Source organism: Anser cygnoides, chromosome 13, assembly GCF_040182565.1.
Source record: "Anser cygnoides isolate HZ-2024a breed goose chromosome 13, Taihu_goose_T2T_genome, whole genome shotgun sequence".
Lineage (NCBI taxonomy): Eukaryota > Metazoa > Chordata > Aves > Anseriformes > Anatidae > Anser > Anser cygnoides.
Window position 1 is genome coordinate 18,778,212 of NC_089885.1, and position 19,304 is coordinate 18,797,515.

The 19,304-nt window shown below is 37.6% G+C and overlaps 1 protein-coding gene across 1 annotated transcript in view; it reads right to left on the reverse strand.

Annotated features, from left to right (window-relative positions):
- DACH2 (dachshund family transcription factor 2) overlaps nucleotides 1-19,304 on the reverse strand; it is a 289,244-nt gene that overhangs the window by 80,080 nt on the left and 189,860 nt on the right. The window contains 1 exon segment of the mRNA XM_067005164.1: nucleotides 13,500-13,631. Within this exon segment, the coding sequence (XP_066861265.1) occupies nucleotides 13,500-13,631 (132 nt within the window).

The window sequence follows — 19,304 nt, forward strand, 5'->3', positions numbered from 1 at the left end:
AAAAAAGATTTAATGAATGATGTTAAAAAGGAAGGAGCTGATGGAAAATAAATGGCATTTGTAGATGATTAAATTTTGAAGGTGAAATGTTGTGTAACTGCACCAACCATTTATTTCAGTGCCACAACTGCATCTAATAAATAAAATATATTTTTAATCCAAACTGAAGATGGAACTATCTGATGACTTGGATTTTGCATTCATGTAGTACAGGGGCAGGGTTTAGGCTGTAATTATTCAAGGCAGTTTCAAAGAATGAGGAGCTGTTAGTAAGTTGGATAGAAAATGAGCATCAGTCGCTAGCAACAGAACAATGCAAATATTTCTTCTACAGACAGAATCATAGAGTTTAAATTCATTGAGGATCTTTAGAAATTATCTTTCTAAATATCAGATGCCTACAAGTTTGTCCCAAATGCCCTTCTGTTTACTTAATATTTTTCTATTAAAGTTCAATCTCTAACATAGAAATGTTGTTTAATGTACAGTGTATAAATCCAGATACATTCGGTATTTATAAAATATAAATTAAAAAAAAAATAGTTATGCTAGGTACTCTAGCATTTCTAAAGGACTATTCTCCTTGGACCTAGAATTTTACAAAGAAGTGGAATTAAGTTGGATTCAACTTCCAAAAAATACCTACTTTGTCAAAATCAAGAATAAAAATAGAAGACATGCAGCAAATGAGGGGGAATATTTCTCAAGGATGAAATGCCAAAATCTCCCTTACATCAAATTCTTTGATAGAGCCAATCAGAAAATACGTCCATAAGAACAGTCTATCTTGCAGACACTTCTACCTACTAGCTTTCCAATTTCCATCTGAAACATGAGAAAATAAATCACAGTTTTACTAATATTATCTGCCTTCCAGGCAAAGGGCAAAATACAGCCTGTCCTGTCCCACGATCCTGGTAACTGAATACAGAGATCAAACACAGACATGCTGGAAGTTTCACAAGTCCCACAGATTATCTTTGTTTCCATCCTCACAGTAGCCTGAGCATCTCCTTATAAAGAAGGAATCTAGTCTCATTTTTACATTGTGCAGATACAGAACAGACACAACAAAACAAGTTCTTCAATTTTCTAGGTTTTAAATATCAATGCATGCCTGATCTTAAAGGCAAGCTCAACATTTATGTCTTGTCTTGGTGATGAAGTTCATGAATTTATAATGAGAGCAGAACAACTCCGCCACTGATTAAATGTCAAAAAAGGTTTTATTGTCAAATATACTGTAAATACAGAAGATATACAACAAAGACTATTAATTGCAGATAGCTCTGTACAGCTCAAAAAATGCACATGATCTAAACAGGAAATGTTGATTTTCATAGTTTCAACTATCACTTTTAATTTACCTTCAGAATCTACCTTCAATCAACCGTTATAGCATGAAACGGCCATTATAGCTATAAAATGACCAAACTCTGCTGAATGAAATACTTCACATTCAAGGGCAGATGGAGCCTATACCATGAGCATGCATGGCATTATTAATCTACCTACCGAACACTCTGGATCTTTATTAAAATTTATTTTAACTTTAAGCCAGAGGAGTGTGATGAGAACTGACCAGGGACCTAGAAAATTATCAGGATGAGGCACGTTCAGAAGAGCAGGTTGTTTAATGTAGGGAGGGGAGGAGGACAGACAGCAGGCTCACTAATGGTCTTCACTAGATAGAAGACGTGATAATACAAGGGAGAAAGCTGTTCTCCATACCTCCAGTGTACAGGACAAGAAGCAGCAAGGATGAGCCTGTAACAAGGAAGACTATTTAGTAGAGTATTTAAGAGCATTTAGAAAAACGGCCACGATTGGTAATCCTATGAAGTTTCTAAAATAAAGCTGGACAACCACCTCTGTCAGACACGATGCTGGCAGAACTCTTGCTTCGTTGGGAAAGCGGGTAAGGAAACAAGCCTGGAAGTCCCGTTTTCCTGCGGCATTGAACACCGCAAACGGCAGTACAGACACCAGGTCCAGGGGCGGCGTCACACTGCACGGTGGAACGGCCCATCCTGAACTCACCCTGCCACAGCTAAGCTGCACCTACCACCTGAGCTGGATCTGCATGCCACAACATAACCTACCCCACAGCCTAGTCCCACAGCCCAGAAATCCTACATAGGGGTCCCCTCTTCAGCTACAGGAACGGTTCAGGGAAAGCCCTAGCTATTCCTCTCTTCAGAAGCATTGCAGTTAGAAGAGAGAGAACCATTCTAAAATCATTAGGTGCATGCTTGCTGTGCTGGTGAAGATGAAACGTCTGGAAAAACACAATAAACAAACTGGCCATCTTAAAATACATACTAGTTACTTACCAGATAACGTAATACTGGTCACATCTCCAAGATAATAAACACCTTAAGACAACATTTGTAACATGGTGAAAATCCATAGCATTTTCCCTTTAGATCATGAACAAATGAGTAGTTTCAAGTGTGCAATACCAACACTTTATTTTTCTCAATGACTAAATGAACCAGGTTTTAATATTTTTCAGTGATCTAATTAATATAGATTATGCTCTTAAGAAATTTAGAATAAGAATTTAATTTGAGAAAAAGATGTTGCAGCCATAGAAGTTAAAGATTGCTAACATGCTCTGGTGACAAAAGTACATTTATTTTTGGTCAGACAAAACATTGCTGGTCTTCCATAATTGTAACTAGGGTGATCTGATAAATTCTTGCTGATTGTATACAGTGAGAGGGTTGGTGTGGTTTTTGTTTGTTTTTTACGTGTTTTTTTTGTTGTTGTGGCAGTTTGTATTTTATTTTTTTTCTTAAAAGAGCTAAAAACACGGACTACCCACCTGTATCTATTTTTAATTTGGTAATGTCTGTACTTGCTAAAATTCTACCAAAATGTCACTCACAGCTTTAGATTCCACCTTTTTTTAAACAGAATATGGAGCAGAAAGCATAACCTATTATGCAAAACTGTCATATGCTTACTTTTAAAATCACAGAAATAAATGCATTATCCCAACTTCCTTATGAATCAAGACTTTAATAAAGGAAAACAAAACTCGAATAGAACTATTTAAAATAGCCAAGGTATTCCATAAAAAGTAATAAGGTTTTGATCTGTGTATGTCCTGTTCACCCATACAGTCCCTACTGCAGAACTAAGGAATGCCTCTCACTTTATGGGTAAAGGCAGAATTACTTGAGACCACTGTGACTTCTGTCTCATCAAATTCACAAATCAGCTAGACATTTAAACAGCACCAACTGTTGCAAGTAAAACTGCTAACGAATCTCAGCTGCAAAAATGTCAGTTCAGGGCACTCTGCAAAAATCTAGTGCTGAATCCTTAACTAAAAAAAAAAACACAATTTAAAAAATGTTTTTGGATTAATGCTACTCTTTCGAGTGAGAAAATATTCCAAATGATCCCATTTCTTACCTCAAACATAAATTGAATGTATGTTAGGGGATTTTTTTTTTTTTTAAATCTGATTAAAATTGTAATTCATGAGACTCCTGCTGTTGGCAGCTGCATCACTATCAATGACATCCTTTGGGGGACTCTCAGCATGTGGCCTGCATCAAAGGTAATATCCCAGTTTTCATCCTAACTTACACATGCCTTAACAAGAATAAGAATATTCCAGGCTTTAAAATGTAATTAAAATATTAAAGTACTTTTTATTGTTAAAATATCATTGATGTGAGATTGTAGTTCAGTCTCTAATATTAATAAGGGTAACTATCATCAACATTTACTTTTCCTATAATACTGTAATTCCTTACATACTGGATTCCTTGCATCCTTACGTACTGAAACTGGAAATTAAAATGCATTGATTAAGCATATTAACAAACCATAGCATTTAAACAAGTATGTTACATTGTGCAAAATGATAGACAAAATTTTACTGAAAGAGTACATACAAGGACCTCCAACTCCCCAGTAAAATTAAAAAATAAGCTGTATCTGACATACGGTACTTTACTGTTATTGTTTGGTAGCACTACAGAAAATCTGAGGAGAAACAGGCACACTTAGCATTTTTTGGCCTCCAAAATTACCCAAGTTCAGCTGATCACCAGTTGATGGTTCCTGCTCTCAGGGCCAGTTTTAGTTTTATCCAACCATGATTTACAGAGAGGCATTTTAGAGAGGTAGATCTGGAACCACATTTTTCTTTTTCCTTCCTTTTCCCACTGCACCAAGAGCAGAAAGGTGCCCCCCCACCCTAAGCCTGCCCACAGAGAGAGCAGCTCTGCTTCCGACGGGCGGGATGAACTCTTCACGCCAGCCTGTCCTTCGGCACACACGGGGACCTCCTAAAATGTCTAAACTGGAATGCTTTTTCCTTTTAAAGTGCAGTGCATCCGCTCTGTATTGGTCTCAATACAAATTTCTACTGGAAGTCCCAAACTTGGTACATCTGCTTGGTTAAGCATTGCTCCCCACAGTGCTATGGAAGCTCCTTTGCCTTGCAGAGAAATGAGACCTTGTCATAACAAGAGCCACTTGAGCAACCTGCTTTCCTTCTGCAGGTTGATATTAACGACGAATACCCGCTACTACTAACAAATGTGAAAATTATAACCAAGGAAAAGATGTGGCCTTGACTCTAGAGTGGCCAAAATGATTTATGACATCAAGACCCAGTGAAGAAGACTAATGCTCTGGAGAGAGTGTGAGAGCTCAGCCTGCACTCACATGTTCTGTGCCCACTCCTAATTACTTCATTTGTGACTGTAAAAGTGTTTTAACAGACAAAATTAATTATTTTGAATAATCCTTCTGAAATATGATATGCATTTTAATTGTATGCACCCTGTCATTAATTAAAGTTCTCTACCTTTTGGTGCATTAATTCAAAGATCGTATCAGTGACAAAGCAACAATTATAATAAGATTGTTTACCAAAATTAAAAATGAAGTGAAAAGGTTAATGCACTCTTGTGATATACTTAAAGTAATGCTAAAATGTTTTCATTTGAGTTTTTACTAGAAATTATTTTTCCACTCTTTAAAATCAATCTCTTTGTTCCAGGAACACATTTCCTGTCAATAAAATGAAAAATGATATAGATTTAGGAGGATAGTGGTCTCAGCGTAGCATCTCTCATATTATTATTCCAGTATCATCTGTTACAAAGTAAGACCAATTCCCACATCTAATTACAAACAGGATTTCAGAGTCATTAAACAAAATACATTTCCATTAGTGCTGCTGTAAGAAGATAGGGGAAAAAATGAAGATTAGTTCATGCTGCACCTCTGTTTTTCAAGCTTTGAAGATTTAGACCTCTGCACTCTCAGACTATAAATTTGTAAAGGATCTGAAAGGTGACAGACATGTGAAAGCTCTCAGTTCCATGCAGTTTGGCCATAACATTTGCATTTTGTCATTAGTTTATCTTTTGCTGCACTTAGTTCCGATCACAGATATGGCAGGAATCTAGAGAGGTTACGCTGTGTGCAGCCAGAGGTATTTTACTTAGGGTTAGGAAGCTTTTTGAATAGATATGAATCTTGATTTCTGTATTAAGTTTGTTCCAGCAAAACTTAAAAACCATTGTAAGTCATTCTGTCTTTATAGAAGAAAAAAAAAAAAGTACTTTATGCTCTGAATAAAAGGAACAGCAGTTTTTAGGCTTCAAATAAGATAACAGCCAAAATATACTGAGGAAGCAGACTGTGTGATATGTTTAACTGTTGAAATATAAGCTTACAAGTATATATATTCTCCATTCATAACCATTTAGCAACATCTATTTGTAATGCATCTATGGAAAATATACCCTTGAGAATTACCCACTCAAAAAGCATTCACACAACCCAGAGCTTAGACATTCAGTAAGAACTTTTCTAAAACGAAGCCTACACAACACCGAAATTTGCGTGACCTTTAGGATGGTTTACATTAGCTGATTTGGTTAAAAGTTTATATAAAATATCAATTACTTTTATCATGTGTAAAATAACCATCAAAGATCTGAAAAAAATACTCTCAAAGAAAAAGATGCATCAGTTACAGAGAAAAACATAAGAGAATGTCATTTTCAAAAGTTGTTCAAAGTTGTATTTATTATTTTTAAAACTACAGCCAGAATCACTTCGCATTTCTCAGAGCTGGGTGTCAGTCAATCTAAAGATAAAAATATTAGCTGATGAATCGGCATTTGTGTGAATTATTTATATATCTATTATGAAGTATTTGAATTTATTTTTAAATGGATAAGAATACTCTTTTGAAAATCAGTTAAAGTACTCATATGCATTCAATACGTAACTGCTTAAGAATCTGTCTGAAACAGGACCTTAAAACAGTCTACAAACAAGAAACAAATTAATTTTTGCACTCCACTGAAACTGTGGTTCGTTAAAGCCTCCTAAAATTCTTGGTATGAAATCCTGTCCAGTGGTCACAAAAAAAAAACTTGCCAAGGAAATAGACACGTGCATCTTTTTTCCAGACTTCACATACAGAGACTGGGGGCTCAGGATAGCTAAGAGGGCTCAGGAAAGCGGCACCATTAGGAAGAAATGGAATAGAACACAGCAAAATACGAACAAGGTACAACTGAACCCAGAAAACAGGTTATCACTTCCCAGCTAATGTTGAGAAGCTGTATCTTAAAACAGAAAACAGCACAACTAGCTTTTCCTCCCGAGTTATCAGTCTCTGGCTCCAGGAAGGTTCCACGCAGATTTCCTGCTAGGAATTAATTGCTCTGTACCAGTCAGCAGCCACGGGCATTTTCTGACAAGCAGCAAATTGGTAAAGCTTCTCAAGCCCTCAGTATTATGTCAGCGTCTGAGCTCCTTCACTCCATTTTCACTGGAAAAAGAAAGCCTAAAACTTCTTAAATACTACTTGCATTTGAGTTCAGGAAACTTCGAAGAAGCTTGTATCTCCAAACCAGTGTGTGGAAGAGCATCCTGAAAGCCACCTGGTTTCATTGATATGTGAATTTTACTTCAAATATTATGGCCTTAGGACAAACATTCTCAGGCAGAGCTCGTCCCCACAACCAGTCACCTACGGGGCCATATGTGCCTTCATCAGACAGAGAAGCCTCATCCACGCGTCAGCCTGCCACACGCCGAGAGCCAGCCCTGAGCAAGCAATGCTGCGTTCGGGGGCTTCACGAGGTGTTCGCGTGAGTGTGGAGGTCCTGCTGCAACCTCCGGCATCCCCCAGAGAAACAACCCCAAACGGCGAGCTGAACAGGAGCCGTGATGCACTTTGCGCTCCCTCCTGATCTTTGGGAAAGCTCCTGAGCTGTCTCAGCACGGCACTGAGCGCCGCTGCCCATCTCCCAGCCTGTCCCAGCAGCGACACATGCCATGCCACGAGCCATTCGCACGCGCATCCTAAGGAAAAAGGCACATCAAAAAATGTCATCCCCTCTCCTACCTACCCTCCCCATCCCAGTGCTCGACCCATTTGTGATCAATGGCCAGGGACTGGCGGCTCACTTCGCTGCTCAGGGCTAGGCGGACCTATCGGTTCGCTACGTGCTATTCCCGATGTCCAGCACGAGAAGCAAGCATCCTCACACTTCACACAAAGCAGGGATGTGTCTAAAGAAATAGCACGGATGTCTCCATTTGTAGGATGAAATGGTTTAATATATCTGCTGCGTCTGGAGTTGAATAGCTTTTCGATGAGAAGGTACAGAAAACAAAATGTATTAACTCTTGTTTATTTCAAAACTGTATATACTCCTCCTGGCAAAAGGGCAATTAAAGAAAATGAAATGTGTGCTTGACAAGCTTTTCATCCCATTCTAAAAATATTAATAGTAGTTTTGACTGGTTATATTTTTAAAATGGCACGAACGTTTTGTGTTCTTTAAATAAAATGATCATCTTTGAAACAATAGCTCTCTGCTCATGTTACACAAACGATACTCGCTTTAACAACAGGAAAAATGACTTTATGAAGTGTGCACGGCAGTCAAGGATTAAAAAATCTGTTCTCTGGTCTTGTCATTTTTACTCTTACAATAAAATAACAGCCTCGGCATCCTGCTTTTTAGAATAAAAGACCTACCTCTTTTGACTTTTCAAGCACTTGAAAATTTTAAAAGAGGAAAACTAAAAAAATGCTGACCGTGTAATAGCTGGGTATTCATGGTGGGTGGAGAACATGAAAGGTTACAATATGGATCTGTGCCTACGCGTTTCTTTTCAACTTGAGCAGCATCCTCCTGCTTCTGCTAACTCGGCAATCATACAGCTGACAGATTTCTGGGTTTTCTAAATAATGCATGGGATTTTCTTTTAACATGTCAGTGCAAAAGTATCAATTCTGCCCCTGTGTCGTTTGTGATGCTGATTTTCCTTGACAGCATTCCATTAAACCAATGAGTTTTTTCCCTCCTGATGGTTCCTTAAATATTCCTCTGAGTGATGTATTTGTGGTTTTTTAAACAGATTGTGAAGGATGTTTGCATTTATGAGAAAACTGCATGGCAGGTACTGAAGGGAAAAAGGATAAAAAGATAACACTTTTTTTTTTTCTATGAAGAGTTTTTTCTCTGATCCTCATATGCCAAAAGCTAGGGTGTTTTTCCTTTCTTTCCTGCCTAACTTAGCTCCTTGTCTGAAAATTAAGCAACAACACTCTACATACAGAATAACATTTTGACTTCCTAAGGAAATACCGCTGAAACACTTAGTACTGTTTGATATCTCTCTTGGGAAAGCAAAACACATTTATTAAATCATGCATGTTAACTCCAAAAGCCAACAGAAGGAAACAACTGCTTTATTCTTTGCATTGAGGTTTTGTACAAACACGTACTGTCACGGATTATTTTGCACTGATCCTTCTTTGCTTATGCAGCTGGGTAACACAGTGTTGAAGGATGTTCAGGTAATATCACCCATACTGTACTTTGAAATCTATCTTTCACATTCCTGTTCTACCGCACACTTGTACAAATTACCTGTGACCATGATATTAAAAAAAAAAAAAAAGGAAGAAAGAAAAAAAAGAGCCCTGCTCTGATTTCAAATAAGTTTCAAATTTCCCCAGGCAATTATGTGCTCATTTCCAGAATCCACTCCACCTAATATTAGTACTGCACGACGATGAAACAGATGATCTTTATAAACACTTCTGTGCAACCAGACAGGTTTTGTTTTGTTCATCTTATTTCTGTTAAACAAGAAAATTGATTGCGTGGCTGGGCTTTGAGCAATCTGCAGACACATCAGCTACCTGGCTTCAGCTGCCAGCTACAGACTCTTGATCTCACTCATTTTCCAAAGAGAAATATGAAAGCCACACCACTCTGGCATGTATTATCAGGCAGGCTTCACAGCACGACTTGCCTTAGCTATGGCAATCCCACGGCCTCAAGGCAGTCTCCAGCTGCGCAGTGAGTGCCACCAGCAGACGGTCTCACCTCTGAGGACTCACATGGAGTAACCAAAAAGGAGGAACAGGATTACGAGTGGCCACCGGGAATTTGAGATTTCAGAGGGCATCTTCAAATCTTCCAGAGACCCGACTACCTCCACGTCCCCAGCTACAGGGCTCTCTCAGTTCAGCCTTCTTCCACAGGTTCTACACAGAGAGAGACGCCGAGCCACGAGGAACAGCTACCACAGATCAGCTGGACTGCGGGGCCACAGAACCTACGGTGCTGGATTAAACATGAGATTTCTTCAGCTGCCTGAGAAGTTTGTTTCAACACTTCATATGATGAGTAGGAAGGTGCAAAAACTCTCCCTTCTGAAGAGAGAGGGGAAGGAGGACATTAATGTTCAAATGTCTAACAACGTTCTTCACAGCCCTGAACTAACAAATTAGTTCAAATAAAAAAACGAGGTAAAATGTATTATTTTGGAGGTACATTTTTTGTGTTGTATCTTGCAGCACTTTTTGTTTGTTTTGTTTTAAATCACTTATTTACAGTACAAACCTCCGCTACTGCCAAGATTACTGCAATATCAGAAAAGGAGGTAGGACCTGATGGCAAAAACGTACCAGCTGGACTAGAAGCAAAAATGTGGCACATTTGCTGCACCCTTCCTGAAACACTTTTAAGATCCAGTTCCACACCTGTATCTGCTAGAGGACAATACAATAGCTGAAAGATTATAGTCAGTGATCCTGAGTTAGGAGTTCAGATTTTAAATTGATAGCTTGAATTCTGGTTTCAGATACAGAGAATCTTTTATCAGATACAGAAAATTTCTATCATATGCACACAAAGAGAGAATGAAACTGCCAAGTGACATTCTAGGCATTATTAAAGACACACTCAAGATGATCTCATACTGACTTCAAGAGATGCAGATGGGGATTGAAATGAATATGACAAGAAGTTCTCACCACTTTTTGATTATACTAACGACCTGTATACAATGACATACTTCTGAAATATCAGTCAATGAAGTTTCAGTACTTATTACTACACAATTACATTGTTTATCAAAAAAAAACCAAAAAAACAGCAAAACACTAGCAAAACAGACTATTCCACTCATCTATCAGACTGTTGGATAGAAGAGGTAGGCACACATCCTGAAGTGAAATATTTAGTGCTGCTTTATCTTACTGTCTCCAAAGGAAGTCAACGTGTAACTCTGAGGTAAAAAAATAAATTAAAAAAAATCTTTATAGTTGTTTTTTAAAGTAAACCCACAACCCTTCAAGTCTTTGTTACAGTAAAAAGAAAAAAAAAATCAAAGCAAAGCAAAGGTCTCCTGCTCTGTATAACTATATTTCTGATTTGACAGCTACAATTATAATCATTCAGACATCTATTTCCCACAAACTCTCCACAACCATAACCTTTAGTGATTAATTATAAAGTTCCAGGAGCAACAGTACACAGACTAATTTCCTAAAACAATAAAAGACAGAATTTCTCATTTGGAGCTAAATGAAACACGAACAGGTTGTTATTCATGCTGAAATCTAGATGCAGAGTCATGTTGCAGCCATTACAGAAGCTATTAAACACAACCTCAAATCAAAGAAACTGTAGGTCTCTCTCCTAAAATAAAATGTTTTCCTCACTTATGAGGCTTCTGACTCCTTTGTTCTGTTTCTTTTTCCCTCTTCTTATTAACAAAAATTTCAAAATTCAATTTTCTTTCTCATTCTGCATTCCCATTTTGTTTTTAATAGTCATTTAAACTGTAACAGTCTAGAGCAAAACAAACATTTGGTAAAGCTTTCATGCACGCAGAATTACCAGGCTGTTCTCTTCGCAATGAATCAAAGTTTTGAAGTGTATATCAACTTCTAAACAGAATGGCGACTCTCTTCAGGCCCCACCCTATTCTCCAATGAGTTTCTACAGTGAATATTTGATAATTCCTCAGTTATTTTGTACAGTGAAATAAGATTAATTTAGTTAAGCTGTACATTTATTTATTTATGGTTTTCCTTTTTGACAAGTCCTACTGTACCTGCTTAGTGTAAATCTTTTTTTTTAAAAAAAAAAAGACCTTGCGCAGAAAAAGATAAATTAAGCATCACAAAAATGATCCTACTGTATTGCAGATAATAAAAAATGAGAAAACGATAATAAGTATATTAGCAGTAGTCCTTTTTGTTAAGGACTTATTTCTCCTCCTGCAAGTAATATTGGGACTTGATCCAGAGAATCTGCTCTTGGTAGTTTTACTGAATTAGGCAATGAAAAAGGTAAGGAATTGGGAAAAGATCTCTACGTAACTGATATCATATCTATATCCTTGGGTCCCAATGTAACTTCAGTTAAAGTCAGTGGGAATTTTTCCAAATATTTAAATTGGTATTGAGTCAGTTCTGTAACTCATTGAATTGCTAAACTGCAGAGAACTTCAATTTAATATGCATGCTCTTGATGTATTTTAGAAAGGCTGGTCTGATACTCCCCATAAAACCTGTCAATGTACCTAAAATAATATTATTACTGTACTGCAGACTCTCCCCATAATAAGAAAACAAATTTTGCCGTAACAGAAAACACACCAAAAACCATGAACATTGAAATTAGCGAGCTTTGTACAGCAACTTTAAAAAACCTTCATACTAATTCTGCATCTTTTCCATTTGAAGCCTCCTTGCTTTTCGGTAGGAATTCTATCTTCAGTCATAATTCTTAGCATTCAGTGAAACTTCATAATTTCTTTTGAACTATACACAAACTACAAGAGTAATAAGAACTAAATATGCTTTTTCAGTGTTATTTTTCTGAATTCAATATGCACTAATTGATTAGGGTCTGAGAGGTGAATAAGAAATACGTATTCTACATAATAGAAAGCTGGGGAAGGGTTTAATGCATGAATTAGAAGCCAGATTTCTTCAATACAGATGAGTACACAAAATTAGCAAAAGGCAATACCACTTTTGGAAAGACTGCTTTGTGCATAATTTGTCATGAATTCAAAGTTATTCCTTTAGAAAATGAGTCTAAGACCTCCCAGCTGCTGCTTTATTGGTCTAATAAATTACCATTTTGATGGTACAATGCATATACACTATACACCATCCAACCAAGCAAACTGTTCGAGTGCCTTCGTCTTTAGAGACACATGTGTGATTTCAGATATGTGTGAATGCCGATGGGAGATCTGAATGCAATGAGGGATCAGACAATGCCTCTGTTGTTGAATCGGTAATGAAAACAAAGGATGTGTGCAAGTTTCCAAAACGTCAAGAGTGTATTGTAGGATTGTTTGTGTCAAAAAGAGCAAGTCCAGCTGAACCTGCCCTTATTGTAATAGGTATCCAGCAGCTTCCTGACACAAAACAGCTCTATCTTATTCGAGGTTCTCTACACTATCCAAGTCAGATCTCTTCTATTCACCTGAAAAGGACATTAGAGTAAACAAAGAAGATATCCTCTTCAAAGGATCCATTTCTGACTTAAACTTTTAACCTTACTCTTGTGGAGCTGGGCCTCAGGGAGCATAGTTCAAGTCCATGCTGATATTTCTAACAGCATAGACTGAACTTGTGTTTAGCGTCAGTGCCTTCTTCCCAAGGTCACTCAAGCCAGGTAGGCCATAACAAATGTTTATCATGACTCCTTCATAGCTGTAGTTGCAAATATCCATTCAAGGAAAGAACAAAATGCAGAAAAGCCAGAAAGCTCGTAATTTAGCATTCCCTGCTTCACCTTCCTCCAGTGAACTGTGGTGACTCATACTCAGCTCCAACAACCTGATATTTTGGAAACTTTCCATAATTTACAGGAAAACACTAGGCTCAACATATTATTGCCAAAAGAGAAACATTTTGTTACTACAAATATATTTAGAGAACGGTTTAAAATGCCTGTATCCTTACCTAGCAATCTCTCGCCACTATTATTCCAAAAAACTAATGAAGATGGCTGTTAGGAGGAAAATTGGAGGAATAGGAACAGTGATTTTGATTTGATACTGGCAGAGGAAAGTTTACGAAATAAAAGAACACAAGCATTTGAGATAGATTTTGATTTTGTTTCCAATGGATAAAAACAGGTTAGACCTCCCCTACAGTTCACGTGCACAGGATTACTTACCTGCATTAGAGTTGAGTTCTTCATTTTCTGATTCTGTTCCATTTTGACTTCCACTTCCATGGAGGCTATTCATTGCCATTAGTTTCATTTTCTGTAACTTCATAGCCTCTGCCATGGCAGCTGCTGTCAGTCCTGGAACAATAAAAATAAATAAAATGCAGTATCCAATGGTACAATGCAGCACTGAAAAATATGAAGAACAAGACGGTTCCTTTCATTAAGTCACAATTTCAATACATGAACATTATATTCAAGTCATTTGGGTTATTCCAGTACAGCACTCTAAAGATTTTTTCCCTAATTCTTTTGTGTTTCTCTTTCTTTTTTCACATGTATAGTGTAAAGAAATATTTATTTAATGTTATTCCTTTTGATTATACTTTTAAATATCACTTCCTGTCACTTTGATCACTTTGTCACTTTGATCACTGTCTGTTTGACTTAGCTGCTAAAAATTTCCAAGTATACTAGCAAGATACCAGTATTTCTTAATTTCAACAGCTGGAAGCCAATTAATGTGGAAAAAAACAATGTTGTACTATTCTATATAAAAATATTTATCTGAAGTTTTTGGATTCAGATTAACATTATTGCTACTGGAAAATATGACACTGGAAATGCTGCTACAAAAGTACAATATAGGTAATTACAAACCCAATCCCACCTTAAAGAGACCATTAACACCATCACAAGTATACAGAATTAACAGGGGTAGTGGTGGGAGATTTTCAAGTGACTGAAAACCAATTAACTTCCAACAGTAAAAGAGAAGGAGTACAGTCAGGTTACAGGCTACCATCACCATTACCATGTAATTGTTTTTCTTTTCTTTTTTTTTGTTATTTAATTTAGATCTTCCCATATCTTTATTTCATGACAGTAAACTTTTCAAATTTCATCATTTTGAATTGGTCAATTAAGAGATCAAATGTTCTTCCAGACAGCATCAAATTACTTTTAGTCTGGGCAAGATATCCCTGAAAATCTCTTATATGAAGATCATCTGTCCCACAGAAAAATACAGGGGAAAAAGACATGTAACCCCAAAAGATCTCTACAGGTGTAATTGTTTATTCATTCAGTTATGGATTAAACAAGTTTTACTATCTTCCTCTCAGTAAATAATGTCTTGCTTTTTCATTTCCTACAAAGGAAGCTAAATGCTTCATATCAGCTATCTTGTAATTGACTGTGCGATAGGCCCACAAACACACTGAATTGCATTTACCAAAAACCATAATTTTTTTGGTTGGTAGTGCATGTTGTATTTACCCACTAACATATATATCAAAACAGAATTTAATAATCTGCTATTTATGAAAAGTATTGCTGAGACATTAGATACCGATTAAAGTGAACTAATAATTTTCATATCCTCTACCGCCACACATCCATAAATGAAAATATTTTATTTTAAAAGCTACTACGAATTTGACATTTAGATTAGCTGTGCTGCTGCTATAATAGGCTTCACAAAAGTTCTCATTATTTTAATATGACTTAAGTGAGCAAGCAATCAAAAGACTCCACATGCATGGGGGGGAGGTGTATGTATTATCATCATACAGCTACAGCAATCCTGTAAACTTCAGTGAAGATATCCCTCATGAATCAGTAAGTTGGAGATGATAGGTTATGAGATGGAAGTAACACAAGCCGTCCAGTCCTTCTGTCCTCCTCCTTCCATCTCGACTAAGAGTCTCAACATTCACAACAATAACCTGCAGTTGTACACTCCTGTAACCCAAAAGCACTGGTGCCAGACCTAATAAGTATTACCTACACTAACCATGCATTCGTTTCACTGTTCTGTCACTGATACATTCAAAATTATATTGATTTCATTTTTAACATGCACTACCTACAAACATACAAAAGCAGAGTCCAGAAAACAACATCAACAGTTTCCTTTCTTAGATCATTTAAGCCCTCACTTTGTGCAGAGGATTGCCATACCAGAACAGTACTCCCTTTTTTCTTTAAAAATAATTTTTTTGGAACACCCTTTGAAGCTCTTTTGCAAATGCTACAGGCTTCTTATCAGGCAAATATCAAACCCTGATGTTTAAACGTCTGTTTTTACAAATTCTCTGATGGACACCACTTACATTTAATCCATAAGAGAAATAATACATCTTAAATGATAAAACTGTTGACACTTTCAGAAGAAGATGAAATAGTCTATATGCTTTTCCACCTTTTTTCTAGTGAAAGGAAGTGGGATGGATCTTTGAGTGGTTTTTGAATTATTTTCAGGAAGTTCAAGAAACAAGTATCATTACAAGTCTTCTGAGGAATTTACAATTTTCAGGATTTCCAGGAGCCTGCACCATTTGCATGCCTACCTGCACTTATCCCAATTCCAAGTTTTGAGGTACAGCCATCACCAAAGCATTTTCAGAACTTATACCCACTCACAGCCTGGTTTCGTTTCACTTTATACTTTCAATCCACTTGCAAAGAATTCACATTTATTTTAAAGGTTACAAAAATAAAGAGTCTGAACATGGATTTTTTTATCATAACATTTTATCACTTATATGTGATATATATCCACTCACATGGATGAACCAACAGTCCAGTAAATATTTTCATCTGGGTCAGTATTTATACAGATTCTCGATACTGTAAGTCACAAAACTCTACTTAATTAAAATACAGAAATGAATACAGAAACTATTCATAAGGACATAAACAGGGAACAGAAAGTGATTTCAGGCCTTTAATACAGTGTCCAGTGAAAAGAAATGGCAAAAAAATTATCCAGGGCCCTGTAGAAAAAAAAAATTATTCTGAACAGTTGCATCAGAAGCATAATGAAGACAGGAAGGGTAGCGAGGAACAAACAGAAAGGAATAAACACAGTCCCAAAATCACCACAATGCTGCCTGCAGAAATTAAAAGTAATTATTGTCAGGCATTTTTGAGCTCCCTAACCAGACACAGCTGCCATAAGGACAAAAGCCAAAAAACAGTGATGTCTCAGAAATCTACGCTGTGCCATCTGCCACACCAAAGTCACTCTACTTCAGCATTAGAAGTTTAAAGAGTAAAGCACAGTCCTAATGCAGGGAGCATGACAGCCCGAAGATCCTGAGCAGGTGGGCACGCCGTTAAAGCAGATACGGGTAATACTATCTCTCAGCTCGGTACCAGCAAAGTCTTTACGTTACCATTCACTGTTCCCCGGTCTGTGTCATTTTGTGTTTGAATTGCGATATAGTAAAAGCCCCAGAATCTTACCGTATGAGGCACTAAAAGCACTGTACTAATTCTTCAACATTTCTGAAAGCTAATAAAAGTGAGACTAAAGCAAATGGTTTCAGCAGTAAGGGTGTACTACTGACTGAAAGGATGGAAGAAAACGTACAGCAAGTCACCCATTGGCATAATCTTCAATTAAGACGACTGCTGAGGCTAACGTTACTGAAGCTACTATTTAATTTAACTATTAATAAAACCCCTTTCTATAATTGACTCAGCTCCAGCTAGCTGTGGCAAAGAGGGTTATTCTTCAACCGACTTATCTAAAGATCTACAAAGAACTGAAGAATCATTTCCATCCTGTTGGATGAATCATTATCAGCAGCAGAATCTCACTTAGAGTACCTCACTTTGAAAAATGGACCTGGAAACTGCTGCAATGTATACATCTATCCCTCTACTTTCACCTTAAAAAAAGGATCACTAGGAAAACTGACATGCTGGATTACATACTTCAAAGATTTCAGTTTTTCTCTCCATTTACGCTTGAAATTTCTCTTCCTTTAGCTGTCTTCTCCCAGCTGTGATCAATCACTAAACACCCAGGAAATAAACTGTGTACCACTTATTGTCAAATACACACGGCTCCTACAATGCTAACAAAAAATAAAAATAAAAAAAAAAAGCACGAGTCTCACCGCAGTTGCAATGATTTGTTTTCAAACTTCCAGCAACCACGTGGCTGCTGGAGCTGCTCCTGCCAGCAGCGGCCCGCTGCCTGCCCGCTGCCTTGGCCGAAGGGCAGCGGCTCCTTGAGGAGCTGGTGGGGATCTCAGAGCCATCACCACTGCCGCAGACATCCCAGGGCCACGTTCTGGGTCAGCTCTCTATATATGAATCTTGATTACAACTGCATAACAGATTGTGGTGGTGTGCGCTCAGGTACACCTGCATCGTGCATATGGCAAAACAACCAACTGCCATTAGTAATCTTCAGTCCGTAATTTCGGTTTTGTCAGGACACGCTGTACTCTCCCTTTGACAAGTCTGCGTAACTCTGCAGTACAACACATGAATTTAGCCCTGAAATAACCCTTCAAGGACATGCAAACCAGCAGAGTTTATGCTCCGGCTGCAATGAAGGAAGACTGCAATTGCATTCCGAGCCGGACTCGCTGAAGACAGCCTTCCTGGGGCACTGAGAGGGCATGCAGACCACGGGGGGTTCTCCATCCCTTCTCCGCATCCTATTAAAGCTAGTGGGCAATTGTTTACTCAAATACACAGGCACAACGACTACTGAAGCTTATTCCTCCATGAGGTCTTCGGAATTATTCCAGCAAAAACGCGTTTTTCCTGCATGGCCTGAAGATCACAACTGCAAGGTCTTTTGCAGCCTTGCCTTCCCCCGAAGCCCGCCTCCCGGTGCAGGGCAGCGCTGATCTCGCCCACGCTCCTAGCACTGGGGGACAAGGGGACAGCGTCTCATGCCCTGAGTCAGCAGCACAATTTACTGATTAGCAAACATCTTCCTGCAGACATAAGAAACCAAAACTCAATTACATTCCTGCACTGATGTACCCAGGGTATCCTTCTGGTAAGTGAATCCTCCATGTTTAACTTACGTCCAGTCATTGAAAATTAGATTTTGGCGGTAAACACAAGGACTCTGAGCATTTTAACACGACCCTGGGTATCTGCTAATCTTGTACTCTAGCTACAAGATTTTCAGTCTATTTTTCAGTTCCCTAATTAGTTAGACGGTGCCCCTCCTTCATATTAGTTTGAAAGCTTTTCTGTCAAAACTGTGAACAAGTAAATTAACTAAAGGAGAACTATGAGTAATCAAATCTTGAGGTTTGCAATTAATTAAATGAAACGGTGAGTCAATGAACTGAAGAATGGTCTTATATTAAAACAAAACATTTAATTAAATTAACAGTCAACACACTGCAATTAATAATATCCAAAAGAAAAAACAAAAACCAGTTTAGCATTGCCATATTATTTCCGTCTAACAGTCAAGCATTGTGCATCAGCTTGTTTGTTATTTGCATTCAAAGCTGCTATGGGTCAAATATGATGTGCTAAAACAGGAATAATGAAACATCTGGTAGTATGAAATGTTAATGTGAGATACCATATTGCAAACAGTGAAAACAATTTTGAAACATCCAATAAATTAGGCCTTTGAAGACTGAAAAGGATATGCTTTCTTTCCCACTTTCTTCAATAGGAAAATTAATAAATACATATAATGTACTTTACATTTTCAAAATGCTTGCAAGAATGTACTAATTAACTTGAACATTCATATTAGAAAGTAGAGGCTTCTCTAAAGCTGAAATTAATTATCCTTAGTTAGTGACTGCAAGAGATAAAATGCAGCTACTAACACAAATGGCTGTTAAACCTGCCTTGAACAAGAACATCAAAATGACCACCGTGTTAGGGCAGACTGGAGTCAGGTCCAAACACACAAGTCTTCTTATGGCAGATTTTTTCCATTTCTGTAAACCAACTCAACGAGAAACTGTAGGAAGGTTTTAGCTCTAGCACACTGCTCTGTTTTCAGTAGCTGTTCAAAGATATCCTGGCTAC